This window comes from Callorhinus ursinus, unplaced genomic scaffold, assembly GCF_003265705.2.
Source record: "Callorhinus ursinus isolate GAN/ISIS: 27379988/994484 unplaced genomic scaffold, GSC_fseal_2.0 scaffold7, whole genome shotgun sequence".
Taxonomy (NCBI): domain Eukaryota; kingdom Metazoa; phylum Chordata; class Mammalia; order Carnivora; family Otariidae; genus Callorhinus; species Callorhinus ursinus.
The window spans coordinates 68,394,003-68,415,653 of record NW_027397069.1 but is presented as its reverse complement, the minus strand read 5'-3'; the positions used below and the strand labels follow the sequence as shown (position 1 = coordinate 68,415,653).

At 47.1% G+C, this 21,651-nt stretch overlaps 1 protein-coding gene across 3 annotated transcripts in view; it reads right to left on the bottom strand.

Moving 5' to 3' along the window:
* The window catches only part of FLT1 (fms related receptor tyrosine kinase 1), a 171,687-nt gene that overhangs the window by 18,152 nt on the left and 131,884 nt on the right, over positions 1-21,651 (bottom strand). For 2 of the 3 annotated variants that reach the window (XM_025875119.2, XM_073894742.1), the window contains exons 16-24: positions 21,198-21,304; positions 16,903-17,035; positions 11,696-11,800; positions 8,216-8,329; positions 7,337-7,425; positions 3,598-3,754; positions 3,071-3,168; positions 2,234-2,356; positions 563-674 (exon numbers count right to left, since the gene is read on the bottom strand). In XM_025875119.2, the coding sequence (XP_025730904.1) occupies positions 563-674; positions 2,234-2,356; positions 3,071-3,168; positions 3,598-3,754; positions 7,337-7,425; positions 8,216-8,329; positions 11,696-11,800; positions 16,903-17,035; positions 21,198-21,304 (1,038 nt within the window). The remainder of the gene's footprint in view (positions 1-562; positions 675-2,233; positions 2,357-3,070; positions 3,169-3,597; positions 3,755-7,336; positions 7,426-8,215; positions 8,330-11,695; positions 11,801-16,902; positions 17,036-21,197; positions 21,305-21,651) is intronic. The other variant, XM_073894741.1, reaches the window with a different exon arrangement.

Sequence of the window (21,651 nt, the reverse complement as noted above, 5' to 3'; positions counted from 1 at the left end):
ATGTGGGCTCTGTGCACATCTGTGGGCCTGGGGCCTTGAAAAGGCCTTCTAGCCACCCATCGTGGATGTTATTGGAAGCAGAATAAATACAACCAGTGTTCCCATTGTTCATCCTACGTAAACCAGCGTCTAGGGCTAACTGGGCTAATATCCAAGCTGGAGCTGGTTTCTAACACCGACGCCCGCCGAGCTGTGCTTGCTGGGGCCTTTCTGGAGAAATTCTGAGGGGAGGGTGATGCAGAGAGGGAAGGGGCAGGGCGTTAGGAATTGGGGAGTTTGAGGAATTAGGAGAAGGCGCAAGGAAGAGAGAAAGTAGTCAGACTGGCTAATGTGATGCTGGTGTGCCCCTCCCCCCCGCCCCCGCCATGTGTGTTGCTACAGAGCATTCTTCCAGTACAGGGCATACACGCATGCACCGTTCCTTATGTGAGCTTCTACAAGGACCCAGGCGTCTTTTAGAGGCTGATCTCAAGGGTGAGTCTATCCGGAGGACACTCGACAGAGGATGCAGACTTTTGGTTCTGGGCCATGTATTTGATCCCTTCCTTCCCCCCGGATTTACCTAGGGAGAAGATTTCCCACAGCAGTACTCCATAAGACCACACGTCGCTCTTGGTGCTGTAGATTTTGTCAAAGATAGATTCGGGAGCCATCCACTTCAGAGGAAGTCGAGTCTAGAAAAGAGCAGGGGGGCCTTGAGCAGAAGGACTGGAAAACAAAGCATGTTCCACCCAAGTGCCCATGGGCTCCCCTCCCAGATAACACTTGGCCCACAAATCATTTCCTAGAGCAGCTATGGTTTCCTCAAATGGAGGAAACCCTTACAACAGTGTCACACTAAAAGGGAGGGCAGTCACTGTCTGGTGAGCCCCTCCCATGTATCCTGCATGTCTTCCCTCCAGGACTCGGGAAGAAGCCCTTCTCCCCCAAAAGGTGTGAGCTCTACAGGGTCCTGGAGAAGGATGATCTGAATTAGGGCACATCCTGAAAAATCGATGATTTTCAGGGTTTTGGTTTTTGGTGTGGACGAAGGAGGATTTTGAAAGGCCTTGCTATGTAAAAAAAAGACAGGATTTTTAAAAAGTCACTGGATCAGGGGAGCAGGCGAAGGCACTGGAAGGAAGGAAGGTGATAGATAGCATTTAGGAGACCATTTGGCTGGTTTTCCAGTGTGCCGAGAAATCTTCCTTCTCCAGACAGCAGGAGTCCCGGTGGGTTAGGCCTTGCACTGCAGATGGATGGGATTTGACAGGAAGTATGGGATCACGGATTGAAAGAGAGAGAGACAGAAGTGGGAGAGTCCAGAAGAGACAGAGATGACAGAAAATAGGGACAGACTTCGCAAATCAGTGCTCCCAAGGAAGGTTTGTTGTTCTCCTTTTATAAAAGGAGACCGTGGGGCAATGGTTCCCAAAGTCTAGTCCTGGGAGCAGCTGTATCTGCAGCACCTAGAAACTCATTAGAAAGGCAGATTCTCAGGCCCCCGCCCCGCAAGACTCCCTGCATCAGAATCTCGGGGTGGGGGGGGGGTGGAGCTCAGTAAATTAGAGTTTAACAAGCCCTCCAGGTGATGGGTGTGCTTGCTCAAGTGTGAGAACTGCTCCCGGAGTAATCGTCAGAGCCCAGACCCAGCTTCAGCCCTCCGGCTGGAGAAGAAAGGACACAGGAAGTCACCCACAAAGGTGCAAAATAACACTCTGTTCAAAAACAAGCAGGGAAGAGAAGCCAGTGGGAGCCAGCAGGGAGATGCTAGGCAGGAAGGCAGGCAGGGGAGGTAAACCATTTCCTTGTCAGCGAGATAACATTGATCCCCTCCCCCCACTTCCCTGAGATATCCACACCTGCTGAATCAATCACCCGGGTTTATTTGAGGGAAAGAGTCCAGGCTGTTCTCTCCAGCGGTACAGGGAACTCCCACAGGAGTCAAAGGGAGGCGATGATACGGTCTTCCCAGGCCCCCGCTGAACATTTCTCAGGTTAGCAGGCTCTGGCAGTGCCGCCCAAAAGGACAGGTACCAAGCCAGCAATGGGGGAAAGAACAGAACCAGGAGACGGGGGTCTTTCTGAGCCCCACGCAAGGGCTCTCTGGTATACAGCCCATTCGGGCTGCTCGTCTTCACAGAAAGCACATGATGGGTTTTCGGGGAGTGTGTAAATATTTACCAGGGGCTTTGGTCTGTGGTTTAAAGATGACAGGGTATAAATGAGTCAAAGAAACATCATACTGACTTACATCTCCTTTTCTCACATAATCGGGGTTCTTATAAATATCCCGGGCAAGGCCAAAATCGCAAATCTTCACCACATTGTTCTCAGATAAAAGAATATTTCTTGCTGCCAGGTCCCGATGAATGCACTAGAATGAAACAGTTGCATCATCAATGCATTTCCTTAATCTAGCCCACCATTTCCCTGCACCTTTTCAGTGTCCTTATTCCTCTTAATTAGAAGATCCATTTCACATGCTTCCTTTACATGAAGGAAGTGACTTCCAAAGCCCATGGGGTGACCATAAACACGAAGGCATTTCTTTACAAATATAGGCCCCCCCCAAGGCCCAAAAGCCAAGAAATGCCCCGAGTCCGCTTTGCCACTTTTGGGCAGGACAGCATCCTGGTAAACCAAGTTGGCCACTGATGTCTCCCGTGAGCAAAACCCCACTTCCCCCACCTCCGGCCTTTAATCCTGAGCTGCTAAGGTCAGATCGTGATCTGGTTTCGTGGAGCACTCCACATGGATGAATTAACAGAAGCTCTCCGGAGAAGTTGTGTATTCTGAGATTCTGGCCAGTTTTGAAAATGTGCCAGAGGGCAATGTGGAGAATGGTCACCAGGTTTGTCTAGTCTGAAATCTGGTGAGGTGTTCCCCTAGAATCCAGTTCTACTCATTGGTATCCGAGGCTCCTCCATCCTATCAGGACAAATTAAGGCATTTGGTGTGATGTTTACTCTATGTAAGTATAAGCAAATACTAGGAAGGGTGGATTTAGAGCAAAGGTGAGTGTGTGTCCATATAACACCCACATGTCCAGGCTTGGCAAAGAAGGAAAGCAGTAAAAGACAAGGCTGACCTTTCTGGAAGACAAAAACTCCATGCCTCTGGCCACTTGGAAACTGTAAGAAATCAGATCTTCCATAGTGATGGGCTGCTTGTAGAAATCATCAGAATCTGGAAAGCATTAAAACCGTAACTGTTTGTAATGACTCTTATTATTCCACCAAATCCCAGTTTATTGGAACAATGTTAGCAAAACATAAAACCAACAAGTAGATCAGAGTTCATTTTCAAGAGCATTGGAGTTTCAAAACGAACATCAGAGATTTTTCCAGGCCTCCAGCCCATTCTACCCAGGCATGGGGTGGGGGGGGGGGTGATGCATTTGGACAAGAAGCCCTGAGGGGAGACAATTGCACAGTTCCCTGTCAAAATTAGTAACTCTGTAAATAATCTTAATTCAAATCTTATCTCCTCAGGACATTACCCTTCAAGTCTCCCACGGATGTTTATTAGGGTGATAAATAAGAAAAAAATGTCAGAGATGCACAGTATGTTGTAAAAATATCTCAGACTGTAGGACAGGAAGGAATTAATACCTACCCTCCTCTTCCTCAACATCGCTCAGACTTTTATCTTCCTGAAACCCAGAGCTCGCGAAGCTCTCGCTGCTGGTGACACTATCTAGTCTTGGTTTCTTGTCTTGCTCCAGGTCGGGCTCCGTTTTTTCTTTCTTAGGCTCCACGTGTAAAGCCGCATCCTTTGAACCGACCGAGAAGGATACAGGGGAAAGAGTTTCAGAACAGCGATGAGGGAAACTAATCCCTCATGCGGGCAGGCACCTGAGTTGGGAGAGTGTCATTGCACAAAACGGGTGGTAAATTGGTGGCAAGAACCCCATGCTCAGGTGCCTGGCTCTTCATGGGGTTCTGGAGTCTGTTCGGCTTTTGGGTGGGTTTCGAGATAGCATCTTAGGTAGGATAAAGAAATGTTAACAGTCGCTGGTATTCACTGAGCGCTTGTTTGGTGTGAGCCAGTATATTAAGACTCTTAGGTACCTTTTCTCATTTAGTCTTTGTAACAATTTTATGAAGTAGTTCTTGCTGATATATGAAGAAATAGGTCTGGAGGAGGTGAGTAATAAAAGTCACAGGCAAGTAGTAAATGGCAACGCTTGAACCCAGGTTTGGCCAACTCCAGTCCATGCCTTTTACCATTTTTTCCATACCACACACCATCTTGTGAAATATGATCCAAATAATAGAGACAAATCCCCAAATCCCTAGTGGACTTGGGACTTCACTTGGCATAATCCCTGGGTGTAAGGAGAGAAGGCCATACTTATCGATTTCTCTGGTTTCTTTGGGGAAGGAGGGAATGCGAACATTTGTCTCCCCTCCATTAAAAACAAAGATCCAGTTTGATCCTAATAAGGGTAGAAAAGGCCTTTCATCCTGGACTGCGCATCCAAGCCCTGGTGTGTAATCTGGCTCTTTCATTATGATATTGGGCAAATTACCTCCCTTTTTGGGTTTCATTTTCCTCACTGGAAAAGCTCCATCTTATTATGTTTGGCCTCCTAGGAAAGGAGGTGTTGGTTCTGGGTGTTCGTGTGGAACCGAAAAAGATTTTTATCATCTTTGGTAATTCACCTAATAACTGTGACACTACAGATTTGGTGCGTCCGGTGGCTTCGTGACTATGTGCTGGTCGAGCCTGGACCTGGGCTCAGTCATGCTAGCTGGCAGTTCTGAGGAAGGGGCTGACAGGGACTGAGGCTCAGTGGTGTCCCTTGATGCACCTGCATGGAGCGAGGCAGTGCTGGGTCCACATCCTTGCTTGGCTTTTCCTAGACATGTCACAAATCAGGAGAGATCCTTCCACTAGAGGGCGCAGTGGGAGTAAGCAGAGGACAGCGGAGGGAGCCACAGCAGGGACAGCCAGACAGATTTAGGCTGGGGGGTACTAGCCTCCTGCCTGCTGACAAGAGCCCCGCAGGAGCCCTGCAGGGGGGCAGGCAGGCTACACTGCCACCCCAGGTGACCTACCTGGGAAGAGGTAAACTGTAATTCTTTGTTACTGCGCCTCCCTGAGGCAGTTAGAGTTGGTTCTGCTCAGTTGGGTACTGGAATTGGATTTTTCACAAGGCCCCTGCTCAGGCCACAAGGCAGCAGGGAAAAGGCACTGGCAAGGGTGTGGGGAGGAAAGTGCTCGACAGGTCTGCTCATGGCTCAGCACATGACAATCCATGCTCTCTGCTCCCCGGGCTACCTTCTTCCTCATCCTCCCAGTGGTCACAGCCCCAGACACATCTGCAGGGGCCTTAACTCAAGCTCCCTCATCCCGTCCTTGACTCTCAATCAATGCTCTGTTCAGCTTTGCTTATTGGTAACCATCGCTGTTAAATAAAGGTGGATGTACGGAACTTTCGGGACTCTGGCAGAAGGCAGTGCATTTATTACAAATAGTATTGAGAGATCCTGCTGCATTTATTTGGAAAACGGAATATCCCATTTCTATTTAGCCTTTCGGTTTTTCCTTCACTTTCTCTTTATATTCCTTTAGGTTCCAAATATGAAATACAGCCATGTGTTTTCCATGAAAACACTGAGCTCCACCAACAGGGAGGCGAATCATTAAATATAGCCAGAGAAGGAAGCAGAGCTTTCTAAACAAAGAACGCACGAACCCAAATGTTCCATCCTGCCCAGGTCCCTGGGGTACGCTGCTGCCTTAGTTCTTCTTGAAGCCAGTCCAGGATTTCAGGACTGCAGGGACTTTGCACTGCTCCCAACCCAGGCCACCACTTTCCCCTTTTTCTTATGGTTTCTCCCCCGCTCCTGCCCCCACCCTGCTTTCCTTATCCAGCATAATGCACAGAAAAGCTTTGCAAGGGTTGTCAAGAGAGCGGGGCTCTTTTCTCCCAGACTTCACCTCTGGGTAAGGGAGTGTCCTTAAGCCAATCACTTACTTGACTTTTCTGGGCACATCTATAATGTGAGAGAGTGAACTAGCTGAACACAAGGTCCTTTCCAGATTCAAGATTTTTTTTTTTTTTTTTAAGTAATCTCTACCCTCAACATGGGGCTTGAACTCAGGACCCTGAGATATAAAGAGTCACATGCTCTACTGACTGAGCCAGTCATGTGCCCCTTCAGCGTCAAGGTTCTATTGGAGGGCATGGCTTAAAACTGGGGACAATATGTTCTCGCATATATGTTTCCAAGTCTGGTAGACCACCTGTGTCTTTGGTAGGGTCAAAGTTGAAGGGATGAGAGAATTGACCAGCTGTCCAGTGGTTCTTATTTGTATGTCCAGTGAATACTCTTGTCCATGGGACAGATGGGCGTAATTCTTGGATGTGCGGCACTTTATCCATCGGGCAGGTTGTATAGATCAGTGGCATTAAGTTGGACTCTCCCAGTCTTTCTGTCTCAGTGGGTCAATAATGACAAGGATAGTTAACATTTCTGGAGTGCTTAGCTCAGTGAAAAATGGGATTCTCTCAACAATGCCATGAGTTCGGCTCTGTTTTTACCTCCATTTAGTAAAGGAGGGAACTGAGACCAAGAGATTGAGTAACTTGCCCAAGGTCCCAGATTTTGAGTGACAGAGACAGGATTTAAACCCAGGATGTCTGATTCTGGAGTCTGTGTGTTTAATCACCACACTGCTGATTATCAGGTAATAATGTTGAGTCCTTGCTCTCCAAGCTGCTCCGGCCCAGAGAAAGACACAACACTGCTGGGATGGGTCACACTGGTGAAGTTTTATTAAACCTTCTCCTCCATTCAATAATCTCTGCCTTCAGGACTTAAGCCTACATGTTCCTTTTGTCATGTGGTTTTATTTCAGTGGGTAAAGCTGGTTCTGTGCACACACGGGGCTGACAAGGGGAAGGTGTGGGTCCGGGGAAGGTGAAGTAAAGGGCACAGCAAGAGGAGAAAATAATTTCTCTGGCTTCATGTTCACTGCAAAGTCACTCAGTTGATTGAGTCCTTAATTTCTCTAGTAAATGGAGACAATTATACTTGCTATCATCTTCTTTAAAGAAATAACTAAGTGAGTTGTGTGGGTGTCTATCTACGGAGAGAGAGAAAGAAAGAAAATGATCAAGATGCTTGGATAGGTAGTTAGGTAGATGACTCGAAATTTTAACCTCTAATTGTCGCTTCATATGCGAGGATTACATATTCTCTGCGCTGCCCACAAAAAGTGTGGTATATTAGCATGGAAGAAAAAAGCAGAGATTGGGTTTTAGGCTTAGTCATTAACAGAAAAATACAGTTTTCTCTGGCTTTATGCTGCTATCACCTAAACTCCCAACCCCTAAATTCCTTACCTTGTTGAGAAAGAATAAGTCTCGTTTGCTCTTGAGGTAGTTGGACAGATTTCCGTATTTGCAATATTCAACGATCACCATCAGGGGCCCTGTACGCAAAACAGGTGGCTTATCACTTGTCAATTCTCAAGGGTAATGGAGAAACAGGCAGCATACTATGGCTGGGTCTCTACGACTCTAGTTGCGGTCTCCCAGCCCTTAGCTGCTTTCTGTACCCACCGCTACTCCCAACAGGCAGGGTCTTCTCGACTACCCTTCACCTCTACTAGTTTTGTGGACCTTGGAAAACACCGATGCGCACAGGTCTTTTGCACCTTTCTTTCTGGCTGAAGCCGTGATTATACATCTATATCCAAGTGCTAACCTTGCCACAGGGGAAGATAGAAAGGTCTTCAGGAACATGCTGGAGCCCCAAGTCATGACCACAGCCCTGTCCCAGCCACTTGCCCAGCGGGGAAAACCTGTCTGAAGGGAAGGGCCCTTCTGGTTGTCCCTCACATCCCCTCTTCCTGGGATCCCACCAGTAGTGACTCGTTCCTTTATGTGGAGTTTCAAGGAAGGCTCACCCTTCTATCCATTACCTTAGCTCTGGTCACACTCCTTCAAAGCCATCCTGAGAGAAAAATGCTCTCCACTTGACCTGGAGCCCATGGAAGGAGGTCTCAAAGGGAATCCTTCTCTTTAGAAACTTTCAGTTACCTGTACAGGAAAGGCATTTCTAGGATGGGAGCGCCTTTCCATAAATGGACAAATTGTTTCCTCTGGACCTACTGAGAGGCCGTTTTTCAGGAGGTGAGGAGGAACGGGGAGAAGGAGCTATATATCCCACTCTGCTCTTGGCATGTGAACCGGGAGAGGGAGCAGGCCCTCCTCATTTACCTCCTTGCTTGGTACAGGCTCCCAGCAGGTTGACTACATTCAGATGGTGGCCAATGTGGGTCAAGATCTTGAGCTCAGTCATCAGAGCTTTGTACTCGCTGGCTGTGGCCCCCTCTGTGTGAGAAACAAGGAAGAGTCAGGGCGACAGGACAATGGGGCTCTTTTCCTGTCCTCCATGTTTGCCAATGCGCGGCCGGTTGCTTCATTAACTTCCCCACATTCTGGAGAAAGGCCCAGTCTCCAGACTGTTTTCATGACTCCCTCCCTCCTGAGCCAACATCCTTTTGATTACAGTAAGGCCCAGAAGCAGTGGTGGGGTTAGTCACTGGGCATTTCCTCTTAGTGGACCTGGTCTGCTCACCAATGCGCCGACTCAGAGCTGGGCACCTCGTGAAGGCGCCTTCCAAAGGCTTCCGCTTGGCAGAACCAGGCGCAGCAAGAACCTTCCAGACAGGGGATGTGCCCACACCTCCCCTCTTTTTCTCACTTTCCCCTCTTTGAAGAGTTACAAAGAAGGAGCACCAGGGTCTGCAAGAGTGGAATGGCCACTTCTGTAAACATCTTTGCAATGTGTTATTTTCTCCCTATAACCTTTTCCTCCCTGGAGTCTGCAGGGTTATCTTGAGTTGTAAGGATCCATAAGCATCTGACTTCAACTTCATTCGCAGAGATAAACAACATCACTCTAAGATTTAGCAGAGTCTAAAGCCTAAATTAAGTTTGTTCTGTTTGTTTTCTCTCTTTTTTTGGTGATGGTAGGGAGGGGGTCTTTCTTATTGGTTAATTTATAAGGCATTTACAAAATTTAAAAAATAAAATCATATCTTGTTGTAAAATATTCCAACAATATGATTTATACAGAGTAAAAAGTGAAAGTCATTCCAACCACTCACTTCCCTAGACTTTTTTCTACGTATTTATAAACATATATATCCACTTAAAGGTCTTGTTTTGTTTACATAAATGGAATCCTCTCTATTTTTTTTTAAGATTTGCTTTTTTTAATGTCAGAGACTTTTTCCATTCTTGTTAGTTGATTAATAGCATTCTTGACATTCGAACTATCTCTAGTTTGTGTGTGTGTGTGTGTGTGTGTGTGTGTGTGTTTTGCCATTACAAATAATGCTGTAGTAGATAGCCAGTGTGTAATCTTTGTACACATATGCAAGTATTTCTGTAGAACAGTCTGGGAAATGGCCAGAGCATGTGCATGGTATTTCATAAGCACAAATCATTTTTAAATTATTTTCTAAGTAATAACCAGATAAACACTAGAAGCTTTCCAACGGGGTTGAGATTGGCTCACAGTAGATGCTCAACAAATATTTGTTAGAAAAATAAACACCATGAATACTCTTCTCATTTCAGACATGGGCATGAGGCCCAAAAAGGTTAAAGGTTCTGCTCAAGGGCACTTTGAAAGAGCTTCTGACTCATGGCCTATGTCTGACATTCTGTCTTTTCAATTTCTCCTAGAAACAGATGGCCAACCAATTTGAGCAAGAAAGCTGAATGAAAATGGTTTTTAGGAATTTTATATAGTGGGTGATTTGGCCATCTTTTAAAAATCAAGGCTCATGGCTTAAAAAGATAAGCATTTATAAAGATATTGCACACGCTATTTCTGTATTACAAAGAATACATTTTTGGGGCCTTTAAAATTTTTCAAGTCAGCATCGTCCCCCTCAAACTCATCAGTCCCTGCATGCTTTTATGCCCCTTCAGCACAGAGGGGAAAAAACCAGGCTCTCTTGCTCGGATTGTTCCATTTACAGGCAGGTGTTATCTTGGATGGAAATTGACAAGCATGGGCAGCAGACCCGCCTCTCCAGGAGACGGTGTGGTAGTAAGCAGGGAAACGGGACAGCTGAGGAAGCAGATGCTTCCAGATGGAGTTTCGCTTCATTCAAGGTTGGATATTAGGTTGCCTCCATAACTTGGGCTAGGATCATGTTAGGATTTTGGAGCAATGGGCCATTTACTGGAGGCCAGGTCTCGGCAGCCCCTCTCATGTAGCACTGTGGGCGGGAGGGTTGAGGGGGGCGTTGTGCTGCACTCAAATCCTGACTTTTGCACTCGTGAGCTGTAGGGCCTTGCAGAGGCGATTTAACCTCTCAGAGCCCTGTTTCCTCATCTGCAAACTGGGAAAATAGTATCTACCTCAAAAGCCTGGAGAGAGAAAAATAAGAAAAATGGCAATTTCATGTGGTTCAACCTAACACATGAAAGCACCTAGTCTGGTACTTTCTCACACAGAGGACATGTTGATGCCTCTTCTCTTCAGCATCTGGGGCATGGGGTGCGGGGCAGGGTGCTAGAATGCAGGGATTCTCACAGGAAGGCCTGCCATCATCTGGGCAGTCCATTTTGAGCAGAAGTCCTGATTCGTGGGTATAAGAGTCCTTCTCTGGTTACTTTCTGGTAGAACGGTCAGGTTCCTTGAAGAGCTTTATCAGAGACTTTGCCTGACAAGGACAGCCTTTTCGGGTAGAATATATCACTTCATGGGGCTCTTGCAATGCTGGCATCCATGCTGGAAGGAAGGAAGCGCTCTGAAGTCTCCCTACACAAATGGTCCTTTCTCCTGGAGCCCTTCCTAGGGATCTGCTTGGCTGGGTGCATGGCCTCCCATGCCTCAGGAGCCCCTGGTCATATCTCGGAGAGTTGGGAAAGCTAAAAAATGGCCTTTGGGTTTCCAGTACTTTTGGGTTTTGGAATCTGAAAATGAGTCAAAATGACATGAAAATTCCATCATGAATGAAGAAATGAAGTATTTTCCATACTTCAAAAGAAACATGCATCTTTGGGATGTCTGATTTATGCAGTTTTCACCTATTTTCATTTTCATCTGTCTTGTGGTGGTCATGAATCACTTTGTCATGTGACTTCACTTCTCTGGTGCTTCAGAGAGGGGTAGTATCTTTCATCATGAGAAAGATATAGATAGATTAGATAGATAGATAGATAGATAGATTTTTTTTAAATTTCTAAAGAGGAAATGTTTTGCAGGTAGGACCTGACAGTATAAAATAGTTTAGATTTCTGAGGATCTCAATTATTCCAGCTTCATAGTTTTACTTTATAGTTAGGTCCAGCCCCAGCTAAGACTTTGGGATTTATGATGCACAGCTAATTTCCCATTACAACGTCATAATGGATCATTCCAAAACTTTGAACCTGTGGTTATAGTGAGCTTAAGTCCCTAGTATTTTAGAGCCCACGATGGGAGAGGAGAAAGATCTTTGAGGTGACAGAAATTGTTTTCTCGTGGACAGTGCTGGGTTGTTTCATTTATAACGTTTATTCTGAGCTCTCACGGGCCTGATCTAAAACTCCTGAAGCCAAGGATGCTTCCAGCAGTAGAAGATCGCTATGTGGCCAAGCAGAAATAGCTGAGTTTGGACCTAGGCCATATCTAGCTCATACCAGTATTTTGGGTATGCAACCCGTCTGCTAAAAGCCAAACTATGACACCCATACCTTTCAGCATTTTTACAGCCACAGTCCGGCATGTGGGTGATTTCTTAATGCCAAATGCAGAAGCTTGAACCACTTTTCCAAAAGCCCCTCTTCCAAGTGACTTGCCTGCAATGAAAAGAAGACATTGGTTTGTTTGCGAAGCCAGCAGGGTGAGGTTGTCTTTTTCAGGAAGAAAGTATCCGATGTGCATATGTGAGCCATGTAGACTTTGAATAGAATTCCCAATAAACTGAGCCCCAAAGAGTCAAAGTAAGGGACATGTTTCTGGGTATCTTCCTCCCACCTCTTCACTGGGCTTCTGAGGTGCCTTTGTCCCTTGCAGCGAGACTGAGCCCCTGGGAGGCATTTGGTGTGGGTGGGTGACTAGTTTCCTCTTCACCAAATCTTCCTGGGGAGTCTCTTCCATTGTTTAACAACATTACTACCAAGACTTCCCTTTGTTTAACCTAAGCCACTTTTCTTGCCTCTCGAGGTCATTTCTTCTGAGCTGTTTTCTTTTTTTTTTTCCTTTTAAGATTTTATTGATTTATCTGAGAGAATGCACCAGAGGGGGGAGGGGCAGAGAGAGAGAAGTAGACTCCCTGCTGAGCAGGGACCCCCCCATGTGGGGCTTGATCCCAGGACCCTGGGATCAAGACCTGAGCCGAAGGCAGATGCTTGACCGAATGAGCCACCCAGGCGCCTCTCTTCTGATCTGAGTTCAGCAGAAAGGAAGAAACAGAATGTCAGTCCCTGCTATCAGTTCTGAGAATGTCCCATAGCTACACAAAAATCACTAAATCATTTCTCAGCCTTCCTTGCCAGGCAAAATGCTCCCAGCTATCCTACCGTGCTCTTACATGATGTCCACATCTTCAGGGTTCAGCACATGAGCCTAGGCTACCAGGCAACCACTGGTAGCAATTTGTTTAAGCCCACAGAGAAATGGTTGCCAAATGCAATAACAAAGTCAGGTTTCTTTCATGGCACCTGTTATGTTCTGCTGTGACCGCTGTTAACATGCTTCTTTCCTTACCCTTGCATGAGACCACTTGACTCAGATGCTCAAAATGATAACCATGTCTGAATCTTCCCAGAAGTGGGTTCAGGGCTTGGTGCACAGAAGGCCCCCCTGTGCCTAGTGCAGAAGGAAGAGTAGCCATTTGGGAACTTGTGAGATGCTTGCAGCAAGTCTGGTACAGTTCTGGGGACCTAGAGGAACCCTTGGGTTGGAGACCATGAGGGTGATGCTCTGTGAAGAGAGCACCCCCCGCCCCGGAATGCCTCAGCTACTTTTTATATCAGGGCACTTTCTTTTGCACCATCAGGACACAGGTAGCCAAATAGAACTCAGAGAAACAGTACACCTCAAGCATGATGTGGCAAAAGGAAGAATGAGCCAAAGAAGTCACTCTCGCTTGGTTCTTCTGGGGGCGGCAGGCGGGGGGACATAGCCAACATAATGCCGTTGGTCAAAAGTAAATCCTGGTAGTCAGAATGTTAATTTGACACAACCCTTCCTCTCTCAGCCTAGTGTCTTTCTCAGACGACTGTTCTGATAAGGGGCCTTCAGTGAGTTAACTAACCGACCTTCCTTCCTTCCTTCTACTCCAATCCCTTCCCCCCCAAAGACATAGGTTTCTGTTTGTTTTTAAGATTCTTGCAAAGCTTATAACGAAGCTTTCCTGCTTCCTTATCATATTACAACTTTATACTTTTATGCACCCTGACTCAGTAACAAAGATGACGTCACCCTGGCTCTGCTTAGTATCGTCCCCTCACTACCAACCACCCCAGGCACCCAGTCAGGACACAGGAAAAATTCAATTACCGATGCGATCATAAGAGCCTCTTTGCAGCTGTCTCCTGGGGACTCCCTCTTCGTTAGGAGGGAACACTGGTAAAATTACATGCTTTTTCTCACATGTACTGGTAGTGACTGATAAAGATCATTCCTCCCCAGAGCGGGCACCATGGACAGGGATATGGGCTCTGCTTCCCTCTTCAGATAAAACCGTCCATGAAATAGACCAGAATGGGGACTCTAGGTTTAAATAAAAGTGCCTCAGGCGGACCCTGCAGGTAGTGGATGTGGAAATCATTCGTGGAAGGAGCATTGGCAGCTACCAGACTTGTAAAGATAGGTGCATTTTGGTTGGATGCTCATTCTCTGCTTTTTTAGGGCAAAAAACGTATTCCCTCTGCCATGCCTGATAGGAAAAGTGTCCAGAGCCTGACAAATATCCAGGTAATCTCTCTCTTAGGACACCACCCGCATACCGCATACTGTGAAGACTCTGGCTTTGTTTGGGGGCGGGCGGAACCCTTTTCCCTTCCACAGCCTCAGACCCACGCATTCCCTTCTTCGCCCTGGCATAATACACTTGATTTTAAGTAGTGTTTGGGGATTTTGCTTCTGTCAGTGAGAATAAGCTCGTTCTCACTTGGCTTCCCTCGGCCCTTTTCATCTATTCTCTTGGAAGCTGACTGCTGCCTCATAAAACAGCACGAAGCTATTATGGGCTCTTTAATCATCTGATGCATTGGAATCCTTTGGCAGACCCACTGTTCCAGTTTCAGGGGAGCCCGGTGACCCTGGGCTTGACCTTGCCGGATCCTTCTTTTCCCTCACAATCCTCCTTGGTGTTACCTACATGCCGCTAACTGGCTTGTGAAAGTGCTAGGTCATTGCCATACAATGAAAGGCTACTGGAATCCCCTTCAACAATGTCCTTGACTGGCCAGGGTCCCTGGGACACTCCAGGGAGGGTGCCCGGCAGCACTGACATGCCCAGCTGGTCTTCTAAGAGGCAACACCAGCCCAGGTGCCGTCCACTTGCAAATTCCATGTTCCCTGTGTTGTTTCCTAGATTAGGTAATTCTGACTTTATTTTGCAATAGGAAGCTGTGTTGTCCGACATTATCCCAGCTTCTGTGATACATTTGTAAGCGCTGACTTCTCCCTTAGGTTTAGTGAGGAAGCACTAACAAAACAGATTCCATTCTTCCCGGATTTCAGGCATTTCAATGGGAGCAACACTTTTGACCCGAACTCCTACTGTATCTATCTATCTATAACAGGTACCATAAATTACGACTTGTCTCAACAGGGCTGCTAGTAGGAACCAACAGAGTACAAAAAGCTGAAATCAGATGCCACTTGTCTGTGTATTTCCCTACACAGCATGTTTTTCTGTGTATTTATAGCTCCATTGTAACTCTGCCCATCAAACCAGCTTTTTCGCTCCAACCATCCAGACATAGTCTTGGTTACTTTCACTTGCCAGACATTACTTCAGATTACTTTCTGTCATTTATTTGGCTTAAAACCCCCCAAATCTTGGGCCTTTCTGCTCCCATGCTAGTAGGAGTAGCATTCCTCTGGCCCTTGCCGCCGCGCTCTGCGCTGAAAGACAGAGTGAGCTGACTTCACCCCCTTTCTCTCACCCATCAAAGACACTCACGTGCACATGAGCCACATCATAACATCTGGCAACTCCAGAAGGGAAAGAACCGTAAGAGAGATCTTCCACAAGGAGAACCTCCTGAAATGGGATTATCTAAACCCACAGAGGCCCCAGGGGAAATCTGGTGGAAGGATTAGCAGTGGCCCCCAATGTGATACGGAGCACAGGGATACTAGGTGAAGGAGTGAAGAGATGGGACGAAAAGCTCACATGTCCTATGCAGGAAGAGGGATGTTTGATTGTGACTAATAACTCTGGAAAGCAATGTGGCCTGAGAATGGCTTACGGTTGTGGGAAAATTATCCCAGTTCCCTGCCAAGGTCACTGAAGGGCTGGGCTAGCTGCCATATAATTTAGACTTGCAGAAGGAACTCATCTAGTGTACCACCTGCCCTTAACTACTCTAAATTTAGATGATTCTCCCCCCCCCCCGCCCCCCGTCAGCAGCCATTGCTGGCTTTTGCCTGTCTCTCCAGCTTTTCACTGACTTCCAATTTTCTTCCCCAAGCTAAACAAACATACTCTTGGGGCCAAGTATTCTTTCTCATGTAAGAAGAAATGTAAGCGGAGTCATTTCAAGGCCCAAGAGAACAAGAAGAAGAAGCACTTCTCCCTCTCCGTCCCCCCAGACCCCCAACTCCAATATAGTCTGCCTGTCGGGGGAGGGGGGAGGCAATGCCCTCAAATTCGGAACAACAGGCTCTTTCACTGAGAGTGACAAGGTCTGGGAACACTGGGTCCATGATCTCTGTTGCTAGTTCCAGCTAGTAATGATTCTGGCATACACAGGAGTGAGTAGAAATTTTTCAGAAGCCACAGTCCAAATATTTTGGGCAAGAGTCATAGAGGCTCCTTCGGTTTTGTACTATCCCAGGCTGGAGATTAATTTGCATCGTGACGCTGAGCTGGAGGAGAAAGCACGGCTGCCTGATGTTTACGGGGGAACAGTGGTCCTTGCTCTTCAAAAATGTAACTTTTGACCCCTGGGACTTCTCTGTCTGGACATTTCGAACACCCACAGAAATTTCACGTACATAGTCTGTGGATTTTGTGCCGAGGGGTTCTTTGACCCACAGCCTTGAAGGGGCACGGACGCTCCTTCCACATTTTTGGCTGTGCTGTTCCTTGACATCTTGAATTGTGTCACAAATTTCTAAGTCCTCAAAAATGTCCTTGTTTAGGAATGCTTGTACTTGTAAGTCTCGTGGTGGAACTGATCCCTGCCCTTCACTTATCTCCTTCAGCAGCGATCTCCTTCACCCTTTGGGGGAGTGCACTCAGACACCTTTGTACCCCTCACGGCTTAGACAGGTGTCTGCTGCTCAGACAAGGTGCTTAGAGACTGTTGCAAGAACAAGTAGGTGTCCCTGTCTTTTTTTTTTTTTTTCTTAAGATTGTATTTATTTATCTGTCAGAGAGCACAAGCAGGGGGAACAGCAGGCAGAGGGAGAAGCAGGCTCCCCACGGAGCAGGGAGCCCGATGCGGGACTCGATCCCAGGACGCTCGGATCATGACCTGAGCCGAAGGCAGCCGCTTAACTGCTGAGCCCCCCCGGGCGCCCCCTCCCCCATGCCCTTGTACTGCCGCCCCAGCATTCTGTTAGAACTATTTACCTCTGTGCCCACCTCCCTTGCCGTTTTGTGAGCAGCTGGAGGGGAGAATCCCAAGTCTAGCTGACTTTTGCAGCCCTTGGAGCACAGTGCTTTGTAGGCAGTAGGTGCTCAGTGTGGGTTTAGGAATCTGTTGAACGAATACATTACCCAGTTTAAGTCGCTCCCGGGCAAACTCCCACTTGCTGGCGTCATAAGGGAGCCGCTCACACTGCTCGTCCAGGGGAACTTCGTCTGGGTCCATTATAATTGATAGGTAGTCTGCCTTTATTTCAGAAGAAGACTGAGAAAGAAAGAGATCTCAAAGTCACCAAGAAGGAAGCAACTTAAAAAAAACCTGGATATCCAAGTTAAAATAATACCCAGCAACATCTGCTGCTATTTTGGTTCGTTTGGTTGAAACCGTGCGGTTGGGTACAGAAAGTACCCCTCTGCATACACGTACGTACATCACACTTCCCATTAAATAACTCCTTACTCTTCTCACGCTGCATTTCTGTAGGCTGGCTCCGCCATATTGTCTCAGATAATATGCACACAGATGGTCGGTGACCTTGTTGCTTGTTCTTAGACAATGATCAGATGATAGTCCTTCTCCAAAACATGCAAAGCATTTTTATAAAATCATTCCAAATGACTGACTGAAAATAACTTTCCATGGCAATCTGTATAAGCAGGGATGTACGTCACAAGCCAGGCCAACGGTGAGAAGTGTGACTGTGGCTTGCCTGCATTTGCAAGAAGGGCCAGAGGTGGCGAAGTGAACCCAGGAGCTCTGGGACAGTTGAGAGGCATATTTCATGTGAAGTATTTAAATATACTCAAGAAGGCCTGGCCCCTTGGTTGCTGCAGGTACCTGGAAACACTGTGGGATCCGTTGGTGAGAACAGAATAAGATTTACCTTCAATAAGAAATAGAAGTTGATTATTTCAAAGGTCGAGGAGTCTATGAGGCATGGGACTTAAACACAGCCATTTCCTGAGCTTTGGCCGTTAGTAGGATTGTCAAGTAAGTAAGGCGGGCTTCTGCCTTCAGGTGCTTGTTTTATCTTGGTAATGGACATCAAGCCCAGAAAAGATCCTTTATTTCATAGCATAGATAAGTGGATTTACATTTAGTGTCTTAGATTCCCATCAATGAATTTATTGCCTGTCGATTCAATGTAGAAGTGATGATGGCATTTCTATGAGCAGTTCAGAAAAGAAGGTTGCTTACCCATATAAGGTCGGTTTGGGTAAGTCTTGCCTAGAAGTTACAGCAACTTCATTTCAATGAGTTTTGGAACCCTCTTGCGTTGCCCTTCCCTAGGCAGGACCAGAGTTCAGGAGAGAAGTCACCCTCTCCATCCACACCATTTCACGCTCGCCCGCATTCTTCAGCTCTTACTCACCCTGTTCTGGGCTGTCACCGCTCACCTCATCCATCACTTGCAATCGGTCTCCTTCTCCCAGAAATTATCACTAAAATGTGTGACAAATAGCTCAAAGCAGAAAGATCTGCCTGGCCTCCATGGCGAGTGGAAACCAGAGAAAGATACGGAGCACATTTGTCACGAGCTGCCTTTGCCACTGGTGCTAATCTGTGAGGGCCAGCCCGTCAGACCCTCGGGTGAGTCTAGAAGACTGGGAAGGAATACACGTTCCTCTCCCAGGGTGCTGGGTGTGTACTAGAGAAGCCACGCGAGTAGGTTTTAGGACTATACTTTTCGATGTCCAATATAGCCACGGCCATGAGAAAAAAACCTCCAATCTTCAAAGAGCCCAGGCTAGCTGAAGCCTAGCAAGGAATGTGTCAGTTTCGGGAGCACACGTTGGGAGGCTGGTGGAGGTGTTGAGAGGGACAGGGTATCAGGCAATGAAAGACAATCTCCCCGTGGAATTTTATGGTTTATCTCAATAAGGCAGATGAGCGGGAACACCAGACAAACCTCAAGCAAGGGCTGGAGGAGAGTTGGAGAGTAGAATCTTAGTTGACAAATATTTATTCTTTCAATTGACGTTAACACTGAGCAGCTACTAGGTGTTTGGCATGGAAGTTGCACAGCTGAGCGCTTCAGGGCCCAGGCGTTGAGCTGGCTGCCCGGCTCTGAGTCACAGATCAACTCTGGACCGGCACCTAACTTTGGCAAGTCGCTTAACCTCTCTAAACCTGGTATCCTTATCTGCGAAATAATGATAATGACGGTGCTTATCTCCCAGGCTTGTGGTGAATATTGCATGAAATGATCCATGTCAAGCTATGAGAACAGGGCCTCGGACACAGTAAGCATCCATCAATGCTAGCCCTAATTCTAACACTGTCCTGTGCGGCGTGGGGGTAAAAGGGTAACATCCAGTCCCCATCAATGAGGAATTCACTTGCGGTTACAGAAACCACATGGAAATAGTTTTTGAGGGCCTGTATCTCTTTGCCTCCCACAATTAATCACCTTTCAAATTCCCTAAGGATCCTCTTCTGGAGGGAATCATCTCTTGCTCTCATCCTTTCTTATCGACATCAAGATTTCAGATTTTTAGATATACTAGGGCCATCTTCAATTTAGTCCCAATGCACCTTTCCAGCTTTATTTCCACTCTGCTCCTGTGGGCTCCTTCCCTCCTCTGGGGAGTGGGGGAGAAAGAGAGTGGGCTGCCTTTTTCTGCTGCCTTCCTTCCTGCCACAACCTTCAAACTTGTTCTCTAAACTTCATTTTCTCTGAAGTTTTTTCTCCCCCTCCCTCCTTTGTAGGCTTCGGAACTCCCTTCCAGATTTGGCAAGCTTTGCTTTTGTTAGACCTACTTCCCTACGCTCTCTGTCACCCCTTTCAAAATGCTAGTGGTGTGGCCTTTGTGTCCTTCTAAAGCAGTGGCCTTCACTGTCACGGCCCCAAACCAATCATTCCATACGGCCGACGCCTGATGTTACATATTACCACAGAAGGCTCCTGCTTAGCCTTGCCTCCCATACCAACACCATAAAGGACACCTTGTTGGTTTTGGTTACCAAGCCGAAGGTCGCACAACCTGGGTTCAACACTCAGCTCCAACTCTAACTAGCTTTGTGACTTTGGACAAGTTATGTTACCTCTCTGAACCGTACTTTCTTTCTGTCTACAATGGGAATGATAATATATCTACCTCCTTGCATTTTTGGAAGGATTAATTGGGATACTACATGAAGAGCTCGTCATGAGACCTGGCATGATAATAAGGACTAAGAAATCTCTAGAAATGGAGGAGGCCTCCTTGACACTTTTCAAGTCCTCTAAATATGCCTTGAATTCTAATCCCTTAGACTAAGAACTACTATCATTTCTTACTTGGGCTACTAGAAAGTCTTCTGGTAGGTTCCTCTCTAGGCACCCTTGCCTCCTCTGGTCCATTCTCACAGCAGCCAAAATTCTCTTTCCAGACCCTGCTCTTTTACACTGATTGCCTCCTTTTGCTTAACAACACCCCACCCCCACGAGCCCAGGCTTCCTTTTACTTCCAGAACACAGACTAAATTTCTTACCTCAGCCTGCAAGGCCCTGTGTGGCCAGCCTTCGCATCCTCTCCTCTCCCGCCTCACCTCCTACCTTGTTCCCTCCACGGCAGCCACACGGACCTCCATCAGGCTCTCGTTCCCAAGGCGTCCCTGTCCTGCCCCGGCCTCACGCAGGCTTTCCCTCGGCCCGAAGCACTTTTCCCTCCCTTCTGGGCCCGACTGCCCCCCGCCCCCTTACAGGACATCTTTCAGTCAGCTGCCTCTAGTGCCAGATTCACATTTGTCTGCGTAACCGGTGAAAGCCAGGCTCCTCTCCAGACCGCACACTCTGCGTGTCCTCTCCACTACCACCCGAGGGCCTGACACCGGGCCTGATGCTCCTTGTGGAGCAGGTGCATGGTAAATGTTGGAGGCAGGAATGAATGGATGAACGCATGTCCACTCTTCGCCGCCGAACGGCAGAGAAGCAAGTGGGGCTGCAGGCCTAATGATAGAGATCTGATGTCCTGTGCTCAGGCTGAACCTCACAGCAAAGAATGTAGTTGTGTGGTGGGGCTCAGAGGGCACGGAACCGCCGTGTGCTGTGTGCACTCCCATAATGTTATGAGACGTAAGTCAGAGCGGGGGGTGTCTCTATTTTGCTTTTTCCTTTTCATTTCTTGGCAAAGAATAAGAAAGACTTTGCAGGTCTTATGCTGAATCTAAAGATTTTATGCCATATCTTTATATCAAAAACATCCCTTCTGTTTCTGGGAAATAGTCCTCTGTTCGTTGCTCTAGCTTTGGGTGTGAACACTCCCGTTAATGGTTGAGAGGCATTTTAATGATCTATGTTTGGTGCTCCCCAGGTCCGAGACAGAAGCCAGGGGGGAAGGGGATTAGACTCTAACATTGGCTTAGTGCCTGCTCTAGCCGTGAGGCAAGCATTTTAGAACATTATGTAAAAAGGAACATAGAACTTCGTCTGAAATGTTCTTACCCTTTTCAGTTTTCGGATAAAGAGCGTTAACAGGAGCCAGAAGAGGGTCGCAGCCACACAGGTGCACGTCAGAGTGATAAGCTCCAGGTTAGACTTGTCTGAGGTTCCTGGAGAGAGAAAACCATCAGGCTGATCCTCAAAAGGCACCGTCCAACTTAGAGTCTTTGTGATTCTAGAAAACGGGTCTAGTGCGCCTACATGGTTCATCATGGCGAACGCAATCTGCCGGTGCAAGAGTTAGTCCGGGACAGGTCTTCTCTTACCTTCTGAGTCAGGCCGGGTGCATGATATTATCATCATAAACCCGCGCAGAAATGAAAAGGCTTTCCAGAAATTCTGCGGTTGAGTTTGCAAACTCTGTAATCCCAGAAATAGCTAATTAAAAATCAGAGGAGAAATTTTTAAAAAGGAAAAAAATCAAGACAGGAACAAAAGCCCATTAAAGTGCTAAATC